Source organism: Schistocerca cancellata, chromosome 3, assembly GCF_023864275.1.
Source record: "Schistocerca cancellata isolate TAMUIC-IGC-003103 chromosome 3, iqSchCanc2.1, whole genome shotgun sequence".
Lineage (NCBI taxonomy): Eukaryota > Metazoa > Arthropoda > Insecta > Orthoptera > Acrididae > Schistocerca > Schistocerca cancellata.
Genome location: NC_064628.1, coordinates 552,951,191 through 552,973,390, shown reverse-complemented (window position 1 = coordinate 552,973,390; position 22,200 = coordinate 552,951,191). Strand labels below are relative to the sequence as shown.

General features: G+C 42.5%; 1 protein-coding gene across 3 annotated transcripts in view; it reads left to right on the top strand.

The window, feature by feature from the left end:
* The window catches only part of LOC126175392 (protein scarlet-like), a 412,406-nt gene extending 390,442 nt beyond the window's left edge, over positions 1–21,964 (top strand). For all 3 annotated transcript variants that reach the window (XM_049922174.1, XM_049922175.1, XM_049922176.1), the window contains exon 14: positions 21,656–21,964. In XM_049922174.1, the coding sequence (XP_049778131.1) occupies positions 21,656–21,837 (182 nt within the window). In that variant the 3' untranslated portion in view covers positions 21,838–21,964. The remainder of the gene's footprint in view (positions 1–21,655) is intronic.
* Positions 21,965–22,200: the final 236 nt, after the last annotated feature.

Below are 22,200 nucleotides of genomic sequence, written 5' to 3'. Positions count from 1 at the left end.
TGTAGCTATGTTCTTCGCTGTTATTTTTGAATTGGGATGGGTTATTAATGAGACATTTCATAAGTGAATATATGTATTCCGAAGGTACTGTGAATATCCCGGGTTCCTTAAACATCTACAAGGTGATCTTGGCTGGTCTCCAGTTATTACTCTGATTACACGCTTTTGTGCAATGAATAGTTTCCCTCTTAATGGCGAATCGCTCCACAATATGATGAAAACATGAAAGCAGTGAATGAAAGTAGGCATAGTAGGCTAATTTACTGATATGTTTATCACCAAAATTTGCAATAACCCAGTAGCATAAGTAGCTCAACCTAACTGTTTCAGCACATCATCGATGTGTTTCTTACAGTTCAATTTCTCATCAATATACACACACAGAAATTTTGAATATTCTGCCGTAGCAACAGACTTCCGCTCATAGTCTATATTTATCAATGGTGTCATGCCATTTACTGTACCAAATTGTATAAACTGTGTTTTCTCAAAATTTAATGAGAGTCCATTTGCAGATAACCACATAATAATGTTCTGAATGGCATTATTTCCAATTTCTTCAGCTGATTCTTGCTTCTTGGGTGTGATTCTATGATCTGCAAAAAGAACTAGCTTTGCATCTTCATGAATATAAAGTGGCAAGTCGTTATTATATATAAAGGACAATAAGGGACACAAGACTGAACCCTGTGGGACACCATTCTTGATACCTCCCCAATTAGATGATTCTGCTGGTTTTTGTAGACTATCTGTCAACCTTCCACATCCTTCCAGTTAAGTATGCATTAAACCATTTGTGCACAGTCCACCTCATACCACAATACTTAAGCTTATCTACAAGAATTTCATGATTCACAGAATCGAAAGCCTTTGAGAGATCACAAAATATCCCAATGGGTGATATGCGGTTATTCAATGCATTTAATATTTGATCAGTGAAACCATATATAGCACTATCTGTTGAAAAGCCTTTCTAAAAACCAAATTGACATTTCGTTAGTATTTCATTTTTAGAAATGTGTGATGCTACTCTTGAATTCATTACTTTTTCAAAAATTTTGGATAAAGCTGTCAGAAGTGAGATTGAGTGGTAGTTGGTTGCATCAAATCTATCCCCTTTTTTATGCAATGGTTTAACAAAAGTATATTTCAGTCTGTGTGGAAAAATGCCCTGTTTCAGTGAGCTACTACATATGTGGCTATGAATCCTACTTATTTGTTGGGAACAAACTTTTATTAGTCTGTTGGAAATTCCGTCAGTTCCATGTGAGCTTTTACTTTTGAGTGAATTTATTATTTTTCTAATTTCAGCAGGAGAGGTTGGTTAAATATCAATTTTATCAAATTGCATAGATATTGCCTCTTCCACATAGTGCCTTGCATTTTCTAATGAATAGTTGGATCCTATTTTCTCTACAACACTTAAAAAATGATTATTGAAAATGTTTTCTACTTCTGACTTCTTTTTAACAAACTATTCTTTGTGTCTGGCAGAAATAGAGTCTTCCTGTGCTCTCAGGTGCCCTGTTTCCCTTTCCACAATATTCCAAATTATTTTAATTTTATTATCAGATGTGCCAATCTCAGACATAATGCATATACTTCTGGACTTTTTATTAAGATTTCTTAGTACAGTGCAGTAGTTTTTGTAATTTACACTGTTTTGGGATCATTACTCCTCCTAGCCATAAGGTACATTTCCCTTTTCTGTTTACAAGATATTTTTATCCCTTTAGTACGACATGGCATTTTACATGGTTTCTTACAATTATATTTCACTTTTTTCTTAGGGAAACTGTTCCCAAATACACTCACAAAAGTATCATGAAATAAGTTAAATTTTAAATTAGTATCATGTCCCCTGTACACCTCATCTCAGTCTAACTGTTGGGAGCTTTTCCTAAAATGTTGAACTGTTAAATCGCTAATGTAACGCACTATTTTGGAGGACTGCTTTGCGTTACTGTATGGAGCTATATCATATACTGTAACTAGCTGTGCATCATGACCAGACAGACCATTCTTATTTGATTAAATTTATCTTGGTCTGTGAAAACGTTATCTATCAGTGTGCTGCTTTCCTGTACCACCCAAGTAGGAAAATCACTAACTGCTGTCAAATTGAAAGAACCAAGTAATACTTCAAGGTCAAGCTTCCTATTCGACTCTTTCAGAAAATCTACGTTGAAATCCCCACAAATAATAATTTTCTTCCTTTGTCTCACAGATAGCACAACAAAGAATCCACGTTTTACGAAAATAGCTGAAAATTTCCCAGTGGGGACATATACATGGCTACAATTATAAAAGTATAAAAGTGCCATTATTTAGTTTAAGCCCACATGCACATGCTTCTATATGTTTCTCTGTGCAAAATTTCTTAGTTTCCAAATTTTTCACACTATGACTGATTTTAACATAATGGCAACTCCTCCTCTCTCCATAGTGTCTCTGCTTACATGTGCTGAAAGTTTATATCCACCTACATTTACCATTTCCTTTCTGGGGAGTATATGATGTTCAGACAGGCATAGTACTTTTATTCCACCCTCAGTTTATAAATCTTCTAAACAAACCAGAAGCTCATCTACTTTGTTTTTTAATATATTAAAATATTAACCTTATTTTTCACTATGTCTTTATGTGAATCTGATGACATATTTACATCATTTTTCACTGTACTGTTATGAGAATCTTGTGATATTGTTACATCTCTGGTACCTGCCTGCCTAAACTTCTCCTTAAGCTTAATTTCAATCAATGTAGGATATGATAACTTCGTAGTTCGTAGGTATTTTCAGCTGTAATGGAGGTGTGAACAATTTTCTATAACTTCAATTATAGGTATTTGAACCCCAGGGCTGTTTGCGGCCATCCAAGGATGCCTCGTTGGCACTAGTTGCCGCAGAACGCTGGGCACAGCACTCTCGTTGAATGTGAAGCACTCTGTGACTAATAACAGAAGTAAAGACATTAGGTAGAATTATATAAATTTACTGATAGTGCAGTTAAAGAAAATATGCTCTGATGTGCCATATATGCAAGGGGCTGGTATCAGCTGTCCTGAGAGAAGTTTAAGATTCCATAAACCAAGAGAAAAAACGAGATGAAATACGTGTCAGAGGAACATACATGGACCATCTTCATTCTGTTACCGAAATTGCACTGCTTGCCTAGGGAGCAGATGAATTTCAACAAGGAAAGTAAGAACTACGCGCGGAGGGTGTGAACGTATGTCTAAAATCAATTACAAGAAGAGTAAAATATTTAAGAATGAAGTTACTAAAAAGAAAATAATTAAAACAATCCAGCAGAGAATGAGTTCTCTTTTTCGTCTGAGACAGATTAAGGCAACGACTGGTTGGACAGTGGATAAACGAAACTAAACTCCTCCCGAACAGGCCATGAAGGCCCAACGGTACCGATCGGCCGCCGTGTCATCCTCAGCCCATAGACGTAACTGGATGTGGATATGGAGGGACATGTTGTCAGCAAGTCCCTCTCCCTGCCATGTGTCAGCTTCCGAGACCGGAGCCGCTACTTCTCAATCAAGTAGCTCATCAGTTTGCCTCACAAGGGCTGAGTGCACACCGCTTGCCAACAGCGTTCGGTAGACCGGATGGTCACCCATCCAAGTGATAGCCCAGCCTGACAGCTCTTAAATTCGGCGATCTGACCGGAACCGGTGTTACCACTGCGACATTGAATAAACAAAAGAATAAAACGACCTAGCGGGCGCTTATAAAAAATTAAATACATTTTCAAAACTAAGCCCTCGATTTATCTGGAACGAGAAATTTGCAGCTTATATGTGCTTGATGTCTGGCAGTCCGACACTGACATTTCATCAGACAACATTGAAAAATCTGAGAGTGACTCAGAAATCAGATGAGAGAGTTACATGTTGAGAACTGCTAGGAGAGGACAGAACAGACTGGAAAGGATTTAGTCATTACCAGTGGAGTTTAGCAAGGGACCTGGGTTAGAATCCCACCATTCATTCGTCGCTTCAATCTACACACATTTATCATAGATGCCTGGGGTTTGAAAAAAATTCTGGAACCATATAGTTTTAGTTGGTTGCAGCACCTATGCCTAGGTTTCAGGCAGGATTCCCCATTTCGTTCGATGCTGAGGTGCTACTTCAGTACAACTGAATGCTGTTTACGGGAAATACCAGATGGGCTGAGGTGTGAATGGGAGTTACGATTGAGGAGGAAGGCATGCAAAGTTAGCCTGTGCAGACGGGCGTAGCTGTTATCCAGTTAGTCCGTGTGCCTAGTGAGCAGGAAACCTGGGTTTAAAACCCCTCTTCAGTCAGTATATATATGTCATGGATGTTGGAGACCTGAAAAGACCTCTGGAACCATGTAGTTTCATTTGAAATGAATTAAGTGGAGGTGGGTGGTTTATCTAGTCAAACATATACATAAAATATGGTCCAAGCAAGTTCTCTTCTGGTTTCCAAGGGATTAAACAGATCGACGCAACATTGTAATGGAAGGCAGACAGAAGACGTTTCATAACAGATGGGAGCTTAAGGGAGGTGAATATTTAGAGTTGGAACACTTGTTAAGAGTGATACTTGTATGGAGCCTGTGGCTCTTGCTTGGATAAGCGTCTTTTCACAGGAACAGAACAACTAAAAAGTGTAGCTGTGCAGCACAGCTTGCTGTAGTCTACAACACCTTTTCAGACGGAGGAAGAATTAACTAATGTAGCTCCACGTTCAGTGTCCACCGATACTAATTTTTTTTCCAAGAATTTCCCAAGGGCATAGCCGCAGTGATTCCCTAGAAGACACACAGCCTTTGAGATAGTCTTGGGCGTCTTCATAATCAAATATTTTACAAACTGCAAGAGACATTATGCTGACTGTGCCGTTCCTAAGAAAACCTTGAGGAGGTAGTATCATTTCGTCTACCACTAAACTTTTTTACAGTATTTACTAGATATCAATGCGTATGCCTTGCATTAAACTACTTTCCAATATTTTTGTAATTTCGTATGGTTGTGACGTTTACGTCTTCACTGTAATTTCCCTGCGTAGGCCACACAAGTCAGAAATTGACTTGTCGTCAATTTGCAGTCTTTTTAAAGCTTTTCAGTGGACTCATCTATCATAATTGCTGACTACTTTCTTCTTTTTCCATCCAAATTAAAAATTAATCGGTCAAACCAGTGGACGTGGTGCTATGGGTCTTCTGGAAGAATTTTTTTGACTACTGAACATTTGGATGAACTTTCGATATCAATAGATTTATCCTTCGGCTACGTTCTTCAGACACATTGTTAGCCAAATGATGCCTTCTACTGCAATTCCACATATCTCTAGAAGACACACAGCCTTTGAGATAGTCTTGGGTGTCTTCATAATCAAATATTTTACAAACTGCAAGAGACAAAACACTGGTCCAGAAATAATCGTAGAGGTCCTGAACTTCTCTTTCGGTTTTTCTCTTCTGAACAGACGGCCAACCGTCATCCAACATTTTCAGGGAAAGATATGCTAGAGATGAACACATTCATATGTAAAAAGGTATTTCTTCATTTGTTTTAGGCAGGAACAAGGCCGCATCATTGAACTTTTTGCCACAAACACGATTAGAATGAAAATTGCAGCCCATAATCTCAGTTTCAGGAAACGAACTTCCAGCTAGTTGGACGATAGCAGTCTTGTACTCCATAATGAGACACTCAGGATTCACTCAAAGTATGTTGGTTTTAATTGTTAAAAAATAGTATGTTTCTCGCTTTTCCATGAGTAGAAAAAGGTAGTGAACTGAAATAGTGTTTGTTTCCTTCCAAGCACCTGTAAAATCAACGTGAAGTATAAACAAGTGTCCAAACTGTGTTTTTCAAGCTCTTGAAAGTCCCAACGACAAAGAGTGATTCGTAGTTTGATAATCACGATTTTCCTTTATCGCTAACAGATACTAATATTCTCTCATTCGGTCCCTGTTATCTGCAAACAGAAATCTGCAGCCTCCTTTCATCAATAAAATAAATTCTGGAAAGAATATTCCACAAGAATCGGCCGAATCTTGCGTAGGTCCCTTGTGTTTTCAGTTAGTGCGTTGCAGCTGCTGTCTACATTTCTGTGCAATGGAAACAGTGTTACTAAGTCGTAGCCATGAATAAGACATACTTTCATACCTCCAGAACGAGTGATGTTCGGACCCGTGTCGAAATGAATGTTTTGCAAAATATTGATGTCAATAACAAATATGTATACTTTCTGACACACGTTTTTGTACATCCTGTATTTCGATGGTTACCTGGCTTATCATCTTCAGGAAACCATGCTGTTAGTCAGTTGCTAATTAGTTGTTAAGCTAATGACCAGAAACACAAAATGGAAAAGTAACATCTTATACATCTTTGACGAACATTTGTTATCCTCAAAAGGGGACTGGAATTTCGATTGACTAAATAAATTATCACACATATTCAAATGGACACGAAAATCTGTCTTCTGCTCTAGGGCGTCGCTTCGATGCACCGTTAGTTATTTCTCGCTGCTACACTATTAGCGTTACGTCCATGGGTAACAAAAGTGTTGGTACGTGAGTCCAAGACATCTGTCCTTTGCAGTATAATGTGTCTGCTGACCTTTGCAGTTATAACACAAAAGACTTTTATTTACTTGACCCACTTCCAGTCCGCCGTCTGGCTGTTAAGCCAGACCGCTGTTTCCTCATAATTAACTTCAGCTACGTTGGCTGTGAGTACAATGACCACATTTCTGTATTTTTACGCTCTTTTTGCACTTAAGCTCATTTCTCGACCTCTGGGCCGTTGCAGGCATCCCGAAACTCGTCAAAATGTCCAGAGCGCTACCCTCCTTTTACTTGGAGGCGGACTGATAAACTCTTATGGACATAGAAGGGGTGTGTCTGAATTATATAAATCAACGACAAATTGACGTAACATTTACTGAAATTGAAAATCCCTGCCAGCCGTTAGTAAAATCTCGAGCATATTGTTACGAGCTGTACTTCGTCCACCGAGGTACAGCGGCAACAATTTAGCCCATCACATAGTTCTGGGCGGGTATACTAGGATACTCCGAAGGGAACGGTGGATGAACCAGTAAAAGAATATTTAGGCAACTGTCAAAAAATACAAATGTATAAACCCACTGTAGTAAAACTCGCTTTGCAACCTGGAAATACTCGTAGATTGTACATAGAAATGATAGAAATTGCTAAACTCGTAAATCTTGCGAACTGGAACTTTGGAGAGGAAAAAGATTCCACTGTGCTATCATTGAGTTTGCGCCTGCAACAACTGCCAACCACCAAGTTATAAAATCTGTCAAAAAATTTTACCATTCCTCATCTCTGTTGTATTGTGCAATGAATAACCAACCACCTCAGTTACTAGAAACCCACAATATGCATTGCTAGCACATCTGAAAATGTTCTCTGCTGTTAGAGGCAATGCAGCAATGGTACCACAGGATAACAAGTTTACATTCTTAAAGGTTGTAAGCTTTGCACTTTGGATGGTATACAGAGTGTATGTGCAATAATCACCTATTGGTGACGGCGCCACATCCCAGAGATCAACTTTTGTTAGAGACAGAACGTTTGTTGACACTTCCTGACGATGGAGGGCATCATTTAAAACTTATTATGCTTCTGGTTGAAATGTCTCTGAGCACTATAGGACTTAAATGCTGAGGTCTTCAGTCCCCTAGAACTTAGAATTACTTAAACCTAACTAACCTAAGGACAACACACACATCCATGCCCGAGGGAGGATTCCAACCTGCGACCGCAGCGGTCGCGCGGCTCCAGACAGTAGCGCCTAGAACCGCTCGGGCACTCCGGCAGGCATAGTATGCCCCTGAGATGAAGTGTGCGTGGCCACTCATCCAGTAATTAGGTCTACGTTAAAGGCGGCGGACCGAGCGGAATTGAGTTTGTTGATTCACTTAAAAGTATTTTTTCTGCTTGGAGGCACTCATTCTTGTGTTTTTCACGTTAAAAATCACTCTGTCGATTTACTGGACATGTAGTATACTGTACACATAGTTTAGTATACCTGTTAGTTCGGAGAAATATCGTCGTCCCATGGTCGCGAAAACTACCGAACACTTACCACCAATGGCAAGCGTCAGGGAAAGTTTGGTCTCTAACAAAATTTGTTGCCCTTGCAGTGATTTATCACTTATAGGCGTTCGTAGCAAAAACTTTGAAACACCCTATATAACTGCTATGATTGTGTATTAGATTAAATTTCTGCTAACTGTCCTTTCCATTGCATGGCACAAGTAGGTACAGTAGGGACCATAAATGTTGACAGGAACATTGTGGATTGTTCTGAGAGGAGTTTAGTCTCCCAGCGTTGTCGACGGAGATTTCTGGCTTGCTATTTTCTTCAAGCCTTGCACTCGAGCAACTGGTTACTTCTGTTCTATTTCATGTACGCTACACTTAGTAGCTCGCTGCCACATGTGTGGCTCGTCTCTGATGTGCTATAATGGTATGAATTATACAGTTAATTGAAATAATATATTCCCACTTGGCTTGTTTACCGTAACAATCCCGCTCTTCGCCAAATTTATAATTCAAGTGCTGTTTTGCACCAATAAACTCCGGGTACTCTACCGTATTGGCAGAAATATTCGATCTCATAATTATTAGGCTCGTTTTTCCCTACAAGATTCTGGTTCGAGACGGCTTCTGTTCACAGCTTTATATCGGAAAGCAGCAACTAAGGTAGCTAATTCTTTATGTCAGCTCCACAATATCTCTTTGACATTTTTCTGCGAATATAACCATTATAAAGCTCTCAAATTTTCAGCCGAGTGACTTCGTCGAAGTGGCGCAACGTTTCGAAGTCATTCGGTTGAAACTCGAGAGCTTTATATACTTTTTCCTTGTTCATGGGGTGGCGACGGAGGAGTTACGATATCTAAAGTCAATTCATGAAGTCGTTGTAGCACGTCCTGATCTAATAGCTATAAGAGAGATTTCATCAGGTTAAAGTCCTCGTTGCCGTATAGCGTGCTAAAATAACTTGCTTTTGTGTGGCTATGTGCACAGTGAGCTGCAAAATTAAAGTTTCGCCCGCAAAAAAAATGACTTTGTGTTACTGAATAGAATTCTTTTCCACTTCTAGATAAATGCGTTCGTTACACAACAATTTCACGCGCTGTGTCCAACAAACGGTTTATGGTCTCACTGAATGATATCCGGGGTTTCGGTTGCGTAGTTGATTTCCCTTCGATGTGAATGTTTTAACGAAATACGTGGCATTTACTGTAACATGGATTCGGCATTTCAGCATCATACATTTATGTACGCCGTGTATACCATATTATGTGATTTATCTTTAGTGCTACAAGAAACTTATCGTTCTTTTTGTTATTCGTCATATGTAAATGTTCAGAAGGAGTATCGTCCATTAAATACAGAAGTTACTCGGAAGTTTCAGTCGCAATGGAATGATTCCAGAAAATTTTTAAAATGTTCAGTTTTTCTACGACAGTAAACGTATTGAATTTCACGACAGCGTACGAATTTATAGAAAGTTATTATATTGGTGACATCTCGTGGTAAGACCTACCTCAATGGTAACGTAAAATATTTGGTATTAAGTATGAAGTATGATACTACTCATACATCCTCAAACATTTATTGATGTAATTATGTTATTTATATTACGTTTCTCTGCCCTGTAGAATGGCGGTTCTTTTTCTGAAACGGCACTTACAATCGGTCTTAGGCTATACCACTGATTGTAATATGATGGTGTGCATTACGGCTTCCATAGTCAAATCACTTTACCTTGGGAGCGATCACTACAAATATTATCAAACGAATCCCATCCATTGTGAACTTAAGGCAAGTCGTTTCCAGTAAATATTTCCATTTATCTCTAACGTTTGGCCGAATCCTGGAGCTTGCCCAGTTCCCATATTCAAGCTGATTAGAACCGGCTACAGGTCATAAACATAATCGTTACTTAGCGCTGTGTAACAGACGGAAGGGTCGCAATATTAAAAAAGGAAGAATTCATAAATACGATGTTCTCATAACCTGGCAACGACATGGCCAACGGCATTAAAATTCTAACGAGTTTTTACTTTCCTATTTTATTTTACTCATTTATTTTTTTTCAACCACAGTGTCTTTTAGTGAAAAATGTTCTACCGATGCATCGCCTCAGTGAGCAATAAATCTTCTCATTCTGTTTCTTGTCAGATGGTTTTCATGTAGAATGGATACAGCAAATACGATGTTTACAATCTTCCTGAAATTATTAGATTTGTCGGGTACCAGTCACACATTTCAACGTGATGACTATGAGAAATCATTGGTTTAATTTGACAGCTATATGATTTTCACGTTCTTTGCATGGTACACTGAAAGCAGAGCGTTGTGATTTGCACAGCAAGACTTTTATTGAGCATGTAATCATGAAACACACTGTTAGAGCGCGTTGGTCATCGTGGAGATGACTATACTGCTGCTACTGGTCTGAATCCTTGCTACACTGGTAGTGAGTTGGCTATTCTGAAATATGCCTAATGTGCTCTAATGAGATTTGTAATTTGCAGGTCACTAAAATATTGGCTATTCCATTGAAAATAGACAACTTATTAATAATAATTCCTTGTTGCTCAACGGCTTGCCGTAAGTCTTTGAGTTTGAAGCCACTTTGGCGACTAGGACTACCTTACACGTTGTCTCTCTACAGTAATGATTTTAAAATTCTCAGTAAGGATTGACGGGAGCTACCGAGGGTTCTCCCAATACACAAATATTTATGTGTCATCTACCAGAGTGGAAGGATTGCGATGACGCCGTGTGTGGGGGCCGCGTATATTCATATAGGCGTAATCGTTTTCTGTATTGCTATGACTGCTTTTGCCGTCGTACTTAAGTACACTCCGTTCTGATGTTCCTATCGATGTGACACATGCTGTTGGCATTAATTTCAACGTGAGATGTTGCCCTGGTATTACTTTAACATTATTTGATGAGGCCCTATCCGGGGGGAACAAATAATAAATAAATTACAAATCGGCAATCCATGACTGTTTTTATAATCTCCTAAGTGTATTTACATCTGAACCCGATCCCCTGGGAGAAGGTGTCTGGTAGAGCTACTCGGTTTTGCCAGTTGCATAACAAAAGGTCTCAAATTTCTATATTACTCGTACTGCTACAGAGTGATTATGATACAAAGTTTCAGGGATGATAAAAATACGTCGTGAACCAGCCCGAAGATGTTTCAGTAAAACCGACTCGGGATTCAAACTTGTTAATAAACAACACAGAAGTTTCTGGATGTAGCCACCATTGTCGATGCAGCGCTGTGCTCTATTTATAGAACTGTGAGACACGATTAGCAGCTCTGCCTGAGGAATAGCACAGTAGAGTTCTCATTGTCATACTGTAGCTCTTCCAACGTGTGAAGATTATTGGAGTGCATCTGACCTTTCAATTTGGCCCAAAGGTAAAAATTACAAGGAGAGATATTAGGCGATCGAGGTGGTTAGGAGACTTCACTGTATCTGCTGATTTTTCTCTCATCAACGAACACCGTAATCGCTGGTGACAAGGTTGTCCAGATGGTATGTACTGTTGCCCCGTCGAGCTGAAAATATCGATACAGTCACTCATCATCTGTAAGTTGATCCACATATGAGGTAAAAAGTTTCTGGAGAAACCGTGTAGCATTAACGATTTTGTAAAAGGATAATTTTAAGATGCGGGCGCCAGACACTGTACAGCAAACATCGATCTTGAGATTATGTAATGGCTCTTCTACATCTACATCTACATTTATACTCTGCAAGCCACCCAACGGTGTGTGGCGGAGGGCACTTTACGTGCCACTGTCATTACCTCCCTTTCCTGTTCCAATCGCGTATTGTTCGCGGGAAGAAAGACTGCCGGAAAGCCTCCGTGCGCGCTCGAAACTCTAATTTTACATTTCTGATCTCCTCGGGAGGTATAAGTAGGGGGAAGTAATACGAGGGCAGTTCAATAGGTAATGCAACACATTTTTTTTCTGAAACAGGGGTTGTTTTATTCAGCATTGAAATACACCAGGTTATTCCCCAATCTTTTAGCTCCACAACACTATTTTTCAACGTAATTTCCATTCAATGCTACGGCCTTACGCCACCTTGAAATGAGGGCCTGTATGCCTGCACGGTACCATTCCACTGTCGATGTCGGAGCCAACGTCGTACTGCATCAATAACTTCTTCATAATCCGCGTAGTGCCTTTCACGGATTGCGTCCTTCATTAGGCCAAACATATGGAAATCCGACGGTGCGAGATCGGGGCTGTAGGGTGCATGAGGAAGAACAGTCCACTGAAGTTTTGTGAGCTCCTCTCGGGTGCGAAGACTTGTGTGAGGTCTTGCGTTGTCATGAAGAAGGAGAAGTTCGTTCAGATTTTTGTGCCTACGAACACGCTGAAGTCGTTTCTTCAATTTCTGAAGAGAAGCACAATACACTTCAGAGTTGATCGTTTGACCATGGGGAAGGACATCGAACGAGTGAGTTCGCACGCTCCGCCACTGCAGGAGTCACACATGTGCACGGCCGGCTCGCACGCGGGAGATCAGACAGTCTTGCTTGACCTTGCGGCGATGATGACACACGCTTTGCCCAACGACTCACCGTGTTTTTGTCCACTGCCAGATCACCGTAGACATTCTGCAAGCGCCTATGAATATCTGAGATGCCCTGGTTTTCCGCCAAAAGAAACTCGATCACTGCCCGTTGTTTGCAACGCACATCAGTTACAGACGCCATTTTAACAGCTCCGTACAGCGCTGCCACCTGTCGGAAGTCAATGAAACTATACGAGACGAAGCGGGAATGTTTGAAAATATGCCACAAGAAATTTCCGGTTTTTTCAACCAAAATTGGCCGAGAAAAAAAAATGTGTTGCATTACTTATTGAACTGCCCTCGTATATTCGATACCTCATCCAGAAACGTTCCCTCTCGAAAACTGGACAGCAAGCTACCGACAGCAGCTACCGAAGGTGATTTTCTGATGGTGCAGTTTCTACGAATTCACGTACCTTGACTGACTGAACAAGGCTTCATCTGCAGAAACGAAAAACTTAGGGTCTCAAAGTCCCGATGCCACTGGTCTCAGGTACCGCTGGTAGAACGTAACACGCGAAGGTTGGTCTGGATGCTTTAAGTGATTCCCAACACTAACTTTCTAAATATACAGATGCAAGTCGTTTTCGATAATGTTTCACACTGCAATCTCCTAATTCCCACTTGCATAGATAAAAGGCACTGAAATTTGCCGACTTGGTTCCAGGTGCCCATCTCTCGAGTAATTTTTTCAGGTGTTAGAAATCTTTTCGGATAGTTATGATTTGCATTCACTACCGAGATTGTTTCACGCCGTTTTTCCACAAGTTTGGCATTGCAGAATATGCTGGAGGTTTGGCCAAAACACTTCCGTTTTTAAACTCTTAGCGCAAACAGTTCTACGCATGTTTTCCACGAGTTGTGCTTCGCGTAACATTTGACAGTGTTTATCGTGAACATCATTTTGCTCCGCATTCAGCTGGTCGCTAAATACGTCTGCTCCTCTCAGGCAGCCTGTTTTTCAACTGATCATAGTGAATATCGCGAAGACTGATTTGCCCATGGCTGGTTGATGATACTTCATACGTAACAAAATCTTCTACCCCATAATTTTCGCAGACACCATTAGGACAACTTTAACCGATTTAGACAGTCATTACCATGAAGGCACTGAAGGAGTTGGATGTCAAAGAGATGAAATATATAGTGTTCACAAAACACTCCTTTTTCTGATCGTACTCCAACATTTCAGTTGTCTCGCAGTAAAGACATGTGGATTTGTTTGTTACCGCTGCTACAAAGTTATGTTTCTCTAATCAGTTTATTTTCTTTTCTTTCGGCGTATCTTATTTAACACGCTTCCAGTTTCTTGGTTGGTTCAAATATTTCCAGTGGAAGATATCGAGGAATTCGCTCGACCGGAATACTTTCAGCAAACTACCGCACAACTGCTCCAACAGCAGGGCAACGTTCGCCATAAACAAAACCATGATCTAAGTTTTCTACTGCCGTGTTCATTGTTAAAGTCTGAATAGTTTCAAGAAAAAGTTGTCTGATCACTAGAACGACAGAAAACACGTAGGGGCTTAAAGCGCCCAGGTAAGACCACAAAACGCACCTGAGTCATGTGTGTGATACGTTCTCTTGACGGCGGGGCCATATTTCACAGCGCTATTATCTTACTATTAATTGCGACACGGGAATGAAGATATACACTGGTATGCAAACTTAAGGACGAAAGTAACTTTCGCTTGATATGTTACTGCCAAGTAACATAGTTCGATAAACTTGGACCGTACATAGAAAGGGCTGCTACGGCACAGTAGAGAAGGTAACTGAAAGAAATTCTCAACGAGACGAACGAAAATGACACTTTTATTCAGCGAAAATAATTACACCGAACTCACAGCGATTTATGAAGATCCTCTAGGCCTTACAAAAGGTTGGACTTGGTTCTCGATAGTTGTGTGTGCTGACTACGGACGGAAATGCATGCTCCGCATCGTTCTCTCGTGCCTGCCACAATATTAGTAAGGAGTTCCGGTGATAGGGTGTTCCATTCCTACAACAGCGTGACTGACAACTGCTCGATGTTGTTGGTGCATGTGAACATGGAGCAATGCGTCTCCCAGACGCCACCCACACGTGCTCGATGGGATTTAAGACGCTGGAACGGTCCGGTCAGTCCATCCGCCGAGTACCCTAGCGTTCCAAGAACTCTTCCATCTGAGCAATTCAATACGGTCGCGCAGTTTCATACACGAAGTTGAAATCAAGTCCTATTGCGTCCTCCAGAAGAAGCATCTGGTGGATGCGCAGAACCTCACAATAATGTCGTCTGATGTGTGTACCGTGTTCAAAGATTTTGAGATCAGTACGACCATGGAGTATTATGATTCCCCATACCACAACACGTGTACCACAAAAACTATCATGTTGGACAGTGCTGGACGTAGCCTGCACTCATATGGCGAGAGTTGTGAGTACGTAATGCACCCATGAACATTGTCGATAATGATCGTTTCGGTGGTCCACATGTTACGGTGTTAATTTGCACAAGTGTACGGACCTTGACATTTCTGAATACGCTACACTCGGCGGTCATCGTTATTGTCACACTATACTGCTTCCGTATGTGTGTTTTCAAAGGATCGTTCGGCCCTGGCTTCACTTTTATCGATGACAGTGCGCGATCGCATCGAATAGCAGAGGTCGAGGAACTCCTTGAGCGAGAAGGTTCCCAGAGAATGAACTGGGCCTGCCCGTACCCCCGGCGTATATCCCGTCATTCACGCGTGTGATACCTGGGTGAAACGTATTGCAGGACGTTGACATGCGTCGACGACCATCTTGAAGTTTTCAACTGCACTGATGGAGGAATGAAACCTTACCACAAGAACTCCTCTCCAAGTTTATGGGCGGCATGGGGGCACGTTGCAGTCCATCATTGCCGACCGTGATGGTCATACACCCTATTATGAACCATGTTCTATCTTTCGTAATGTCCAGGGGACATTCATAAATAGCGGTGATTCAGTGTGACCATGGTCTTTGAGTAAAATGATCATTTCTGTTCGTCTCATTGTGTACTTATATCAGTTGCCGTCAGTGCTATACTGAAGCAGTTCTTTCTGTGTATGGTCCAAGTTTCATCGAGCTACACTCCTCGAAATGGAAAAAAGAACACATTGACACCGGTGTGTCAGACCCACCATACTTGCTCCGGACACTGCGAGAGGGCTGTACAAGCAATGATCACACGCACGGCACAGCGGACACACCAGGAACCGCGGTGTTGGCCGTCGAATGGCGCTAGCTGAGCAGCATTTGTGCACCGCCGCCGTCAGTGTCAGCCAGTTTGCCGTGGCATACGGAGCTCCATCGCAGTCTTTAACACTGGTAGCATGCCGCGACAGCGTGGACGTGAACCGTATGTGCAGTTGACGGACTTTGAGCGAGGGCGTATAGTGGGCATGCGGGAGGCCGGGTGGACGTACCGCCGAATTGCTCAACACGTGGGGCGTGAGGTCTCCACAGTACATCGATGTTGTCGCCAGTGGTCGGCGGAAGGTGTACGTGCCCGTCAACCTGGGACCGGACCGCAGCGACGCACGGATGCACGCCAAGACCGTAGGATCCTACGCAGTGCCGTAGGGGACCGCACCGCCACTTCCTAGCAAATTAGAGACACTGTTGCTCCTGGGGTATCGGCGAGGACCATTCGCAACTGTCTCCATGAAGCTGGGCTACGGTCCCGCACACCGTTAGGCCGTCTTCCGCTCACGCCCCAACATCGTGCAGCCCGCCTCCAGTGGAGTCGCGACGGGCGTGAATGGAGGGACGAATGGAGACGTGTTGTCTTCAGCGATGAGAGTCGCTTCTGTCTTGGTGCCAATGATGGTCGTATGCGTGTTTGGCGCCGTGCAGGTGAGCGCCACAATCAGGACTGCATACGACCGAGGCATACAGGGCCAACACCCGGCATCATGGTGTGGGGAGCGATCTCCTACACTGGCCGTACACCACTGGTGATCGTCGAGGGGACACTGAATAGTGCACGGTACATCCAAACCGTCATCGAACCCATCGTTCTACCATTCCTAGACCGGCAAGGGAACTTGCTGTTCCAACAGGACAATGCACGTCTGCATGTATCCAGTGCCACCCTACGTGCTCTAGAAGGTGTAAGTCAACTACCCTGGCCAGCAAGATCTCCGGATCTGTCCCCCATTGAGCATGTTTGGGACTGGATGAAGCGTCGTCTCACGCGGTCTGCACGTCCAGCACGAACGCTGGTCCAACTGAGGCGCCAGGTGGAAATGGCATGGCAAGCCGTTCCACAGGACTACATCCAGCATCTCTACGATCGTCTCCATGGGAGAATAGCAGCCTGCATTGCTGCGAAAGGTGGATATACACTGTACTAGTGCCGACATTGTGCATGCTCTGTTGCCTGTGTCTATGTGCCTGTGGTTCTGTCAGTGTGATCATGTGATGTATCTGACCCCAGGAATGTGTCAATAAAGTTTCCCCTTCCTGGGACAATGAATTCACGGTGTTCTTATTTCAATTTCCAGGAGTGTATATTAAGTGGCAGTGATGTACATGCGAAAGTTACTTTCATCCTTAAGCATTGGACATCAGTGGATTTTCATTAAAAAGTACAAACTCAGTGTCATAATTCGCAGCTCTAAACGTTTTATTTACCTGCGTACATCAAAACATTCGACATACTGTGTGCTATAATTTACCGGAAACCACATCTACATATGTCTACTTAATCTACATGTATTTAGGGATCCTGCCTGACATGCCTCACCTTGTATATGACACCTGATGAGGTTAAAATTATGTTCTGAATTCTTTATATTCTTTTCGGGTCTGCAGCCAGGTGATACATCAGGACACAATGCCTTAGCAGTCCATCTCGCTAACAGTGATATCACTTGAACACCTCCCGAATCGTTAAAATAATGTGTCAAGATGAGTATTGCAGACCCGACAAAAATATAACGAATTAATACGCCGGGAAAATTTACGTAGCCTTATGTTTTTTGTTCTTATCCAACAGGCTTGAAACGGATGCTTAAAGCCACAAATTTTCCCCCCATCGTACTCTGTCTTCCGCCTGGATGAGTGTCTTGCTAACAAATTAGTGGTTACACCTGAGACTGAGTTCCAAATATGATGCTGTTGTGCAACGCTGTATTCTTTACAATAAAGGATTTAGCTTCAGAATATGCAACCAGCGTTGATACCTTTCTGTGTCTACAGTCAGTACAATACTTCCTGTTTCCCTCTAGATCTTCAGACTGCATGTTAGCTGCAGCCAATTAAAATCTGTCGCATTAACCTGGGGCCTCCTTTCCTTCCCCTTTCTTCTCCATAAGCGCTTATTCTTCACTGATGATGTCCTTGCTCTTCTCTTCTATTCCATGCCAGCGAAGTGGCATCGGAATGGTGTCAAATGCTGGTCTGCCTGCAGGCGTCGACGACTGTTTTGCAGGTTTTCTCTGTAAAGGCACATTTTTAATATTCTCAGTAAATGTTGACGGGTGTCATCGATGATGTTGCCGAACTGGGGCATCTTAGGAGGACCATTTGCCATCGTATTCACGCAAGTTTCAGTGTCGCTGCTCTCTGTGACCATATCAGAAGAGGGTGCGAAGAAGGAGTGCTGAAAAAGCATAACCACGCTTTGCTGCTTCAGATCACATTCAGATTTCGACGAATGGTTTTTGAACGATCCATAATGGTTACAGACTGCGGTCGCGCTGCACTCTAAAGTGGTGCGATCACGTTCAGTGGTGACGCAGCCCTACAATTGCATTAGAGAGGAGCTGAAACGTGCAGGGTGTCGACAGGGTCAAACGTTCTCAAGAACATCGTCCCGTTGTTCATCGTGCTGAGGAATGTAGTTTTAGACTGCAAAATGCGCTGGCATCAGCGCCCCAGGCAAAGGAATGACTTTATTGACGCACTTTATGCCACCCACTGATGCCTGTCGATTCTGAGCAGCGGTGCATTTGAAATGGTTTCCTCTGCCAACCAGAAGAAAACCGATTGATTTCAGTGCTGTGTGTCGCCGTTCTGACCTCCATCGTGGAGGCTTGAATAGAATGGGTGACGACCTTTTCGTCATGAGACACGTCAACGGTGGCATTGGGCAGAAATGTTGCGCAATTTGCTGACAATGTGACACCAGTACCCCCCTTACGCTTCAGATGAACTTCTGAGTTGTTGTCTCTTTTCCGTATATGTCGATACCTTGCTGTTTGAAGCGCCGCAGAGCCAGAGAACTTGGAAAAAGCGATCCTTTAATACTGTTGCGCGGATGTGGTCGACCTCCAACTCGTCAGACCTGAACCCAATCGAATACATCTAGGATGTGGTTGAACGTAGAACGGAGCGTCAGAGCTCATCGTCCCCTCTCCTCGCCCCCCCTCCGGGAATTTTCGGGAATGAGGTGCCTTGCGTGTGGAGATATGGTGCCAACTCCCTCCACCAACCTACCCCAAGGCCTCACCGCTTCCATGCCACACCTCGTCGCTGCTGTTACCACGCCAAATGTGGATATATGAGCTATTACGTAGGTGGTCATTATGTTCTGGTTGATCAGAATATATGAAAATGCAATTGATTTGAGCATACTCCTCCGTATGTTTTACTTCTGGCAAGTTTTGATAACGTTCCAAATTTCATTACAATTAATTAACATTATCCCATGCCAAATTGAACTTAAATATCTGAATAAGACTTAAATACTGATAAAACTGTGTATATTTTTTCTATTGGCCTAATCAGTTGAAATCAGCTTGTCTACGTTTTGTAAATGAGCTGAAATATATTTAAATTAAAGGCATTATAGTATTAATAAAGGAACAAATGTGTGAATGCAGTGCATATTAATATTAGTTGTAAGACAATGTTCTTCTCAGAGTCTATTTTTATATATGTAGCCAGGACATTATCCTCGGTGATCGCACACATATGCAAAATGAATTCCTTTTGTTCTTCACCGGCCGTTAACAGTCTGTTGGGATCTTGCATTAACTTCACTCCTCTCTCAACGTATCATATGTCACCTTAAGAATTTTCATAGTCTATTTGGTACTAAGGCAGGAAGTGTTTGAATCCGTAGAAGTAGGAACCTTATTTAAGAGTTATAAATCTACAAGAGACTAAACCAGCAAAGAATACAGGGAAATGTGGAAGACTGGTTCGAAAGAAGGATGTACAAGGGTAAACAAGGGCATATAATGACAACTGTAATCATTATTGTTGCTTTAGTAGATTTGTCATTAACTCTCTTCTAAAGCTGAAGGTGTTACTCAGTTCCCTAATATAAAGCGTAAGGTTGTTCCTGAGTCAGGTTCCCGCTGCTGAGGACTTCGAGAACGTTCCTAAATGGTGGAATGGGACAGAAAGGATTTTGCTCTGATGGGTCAGGGTAGTGTACAAAGTTGTTCAGACAATAGCATTAAGGTCGAGGAGAGATATGGGAGATAGTGAACGTTGATAAGAAAGTAGAGAGGACACAGGGTATGAAAATGCCTGCGACTGTCTGCGTGCAGTCAGGGTAGCTGTACATATGATGGTGAAATATGAATTCAGCAATTTCCCCATTTGAAGCGCCGGCCGGAGTGGCCGTGCAGTTCTAGGCGCTGCAGTCTGGAACCGAGCGACCGCTACGGTCGCAGGTTCGAATCCTGCCTCGGGCATGGATGTGTGTGATGTCCTTAGGTTAGTTAGGTTTAATTAGTTCTAAGTTCTGGCGACTGATGACCTCAGAAGTTAAGTCGCATAGTGCTCAGAGCCATTTGAACCATTTTGAACCCATTTGAAGTAATAAAGAGATTCAGAGCAGAACATCTTAGAAAACATTTTGATGGATTATGAGTGGCCTATACGAAAGTGGTAAATTTAAATTTATTCATTGAACAGTTTAGGCGTTCCTTCAGTAGAATGTTACGGTACAGTGAATAAAAAGATTTATCTGACAATAGTTAACAACGGATCACAAGCTGCATGGTTTGTTGTTGGATATGATAATTCTTCAAAACCCAGTTGAAGCTCCACGTTGATTCAGAAAAGCCCCTTTTGCCTCACACTGAAACTTGATGTTTACTCTAAACTTAGCGCGAATGATTAAACTGAACGTAATCTCGAGATGAGTGCAATTTCATCACGGCTAATTCGAAACTCACTTCTCAACGAGGGCTTATCCGGAGATCGCTGCCTACCAACTGGTAGTGATACACGCCCAGCGTGTTCTCGCAGCACGAACAATGATGATAATTCATAAAAAATTGTCAGCAGGCAACGATTAATTTTGCTTTGCTTTCTGTCTCGCATTCGAGTTTCGCAATGAATAGGGAGGATCCAATTCTGGCACATGGGTTTGTGATTAGGATATTCCTAACGAATCTGAATTTGGAATAACAATAAACACGACTGAAGGTCAGAGAGACTAGGGAACAGGAGATGGTTAGAGAGGTGGTGCAGGGAGGAAGTAGGAATAGCGGGGGAAAGGAGGAGATGGAGAGAGAGAGTAGGCAGGAGGAGTTGGAGAAAGAGAGGGAGGGAGGAGAAGATGGACAAAGAGAAACTGGAGTGTCAAATGTTCAAATGTGTGTGAATTCCTAAGGGACCAAAGCGCTAAGGTCATCGGTCCCTAGACTTACACACTACTTAAACTAATTTATGCTAATAACAACACACACACCCATGCCCGAGGGAGGACTCGAACCAACGGCGGCAGGGGCCGTGCAATCAGTGACATGGCGCCTCTAACCGCGCGGCAGAGAGTGGAGGAAGTGATGGACACAGAGAGGAGGAAGGAGGAGTTTAGGAGGTATATCCAACTCCCATACATATTTTGCAATTGCGAAGCATTGCCTGGTATGCTAGAAGCTTGTAAATATCAAAAAATAGTAAATAAAACGACGTGTGAGAATACGGGATCTTTGAAACTCAGTTTCTGACACTACTTGTATGGAACCTACGTGATAATGAAAGGAGAATTGCTGACCTAGGATGACGTGCTTGACCTCTGTCTCTCTCTCTTTGCAGCATGCGAGTTGCCCGCTGGTGCGATGGGTGCCGGATGTGCCACGGACGGCGCGGAGGTGCTGTCACAGTACAGCTTCGCCGAGGGCCACTTCCTCTACGACATCGGCATCATGCTGGCACTGTTCTTCATCTTCCATCTGCTGGCTTACGCTTGCCTGAGGGCGCGTGCTAACACTAAGTGACTACGAAACCGGCATCAGTGCTGCCATTCCACTTCACATTCTTGTGCCATGACTACAGAGACACAACTCATCCCATGTACAGATAATTTATTAGAATCAATAAACTGTTTTATGTTCTGTTGTAATACTTGCGAACTCAATACATTATTTAAGCCCCCTCCTTATATGAAATATTGTGCACCTGGGATGTCGTACAAACTCGTTTCGTGGAACCTAATACAGTCCGCACTCTAAAAGGCACGGAACTGTTAGATGGTGTAAATCACTGAATGTCTTGCTGGGTGGTAATGCGGTCGCGCATACTGCGCCCTCTGTAGAGATGAAGGCTGCAGCTGACGTACGCGGTCTTGGAGGATAGGGAGA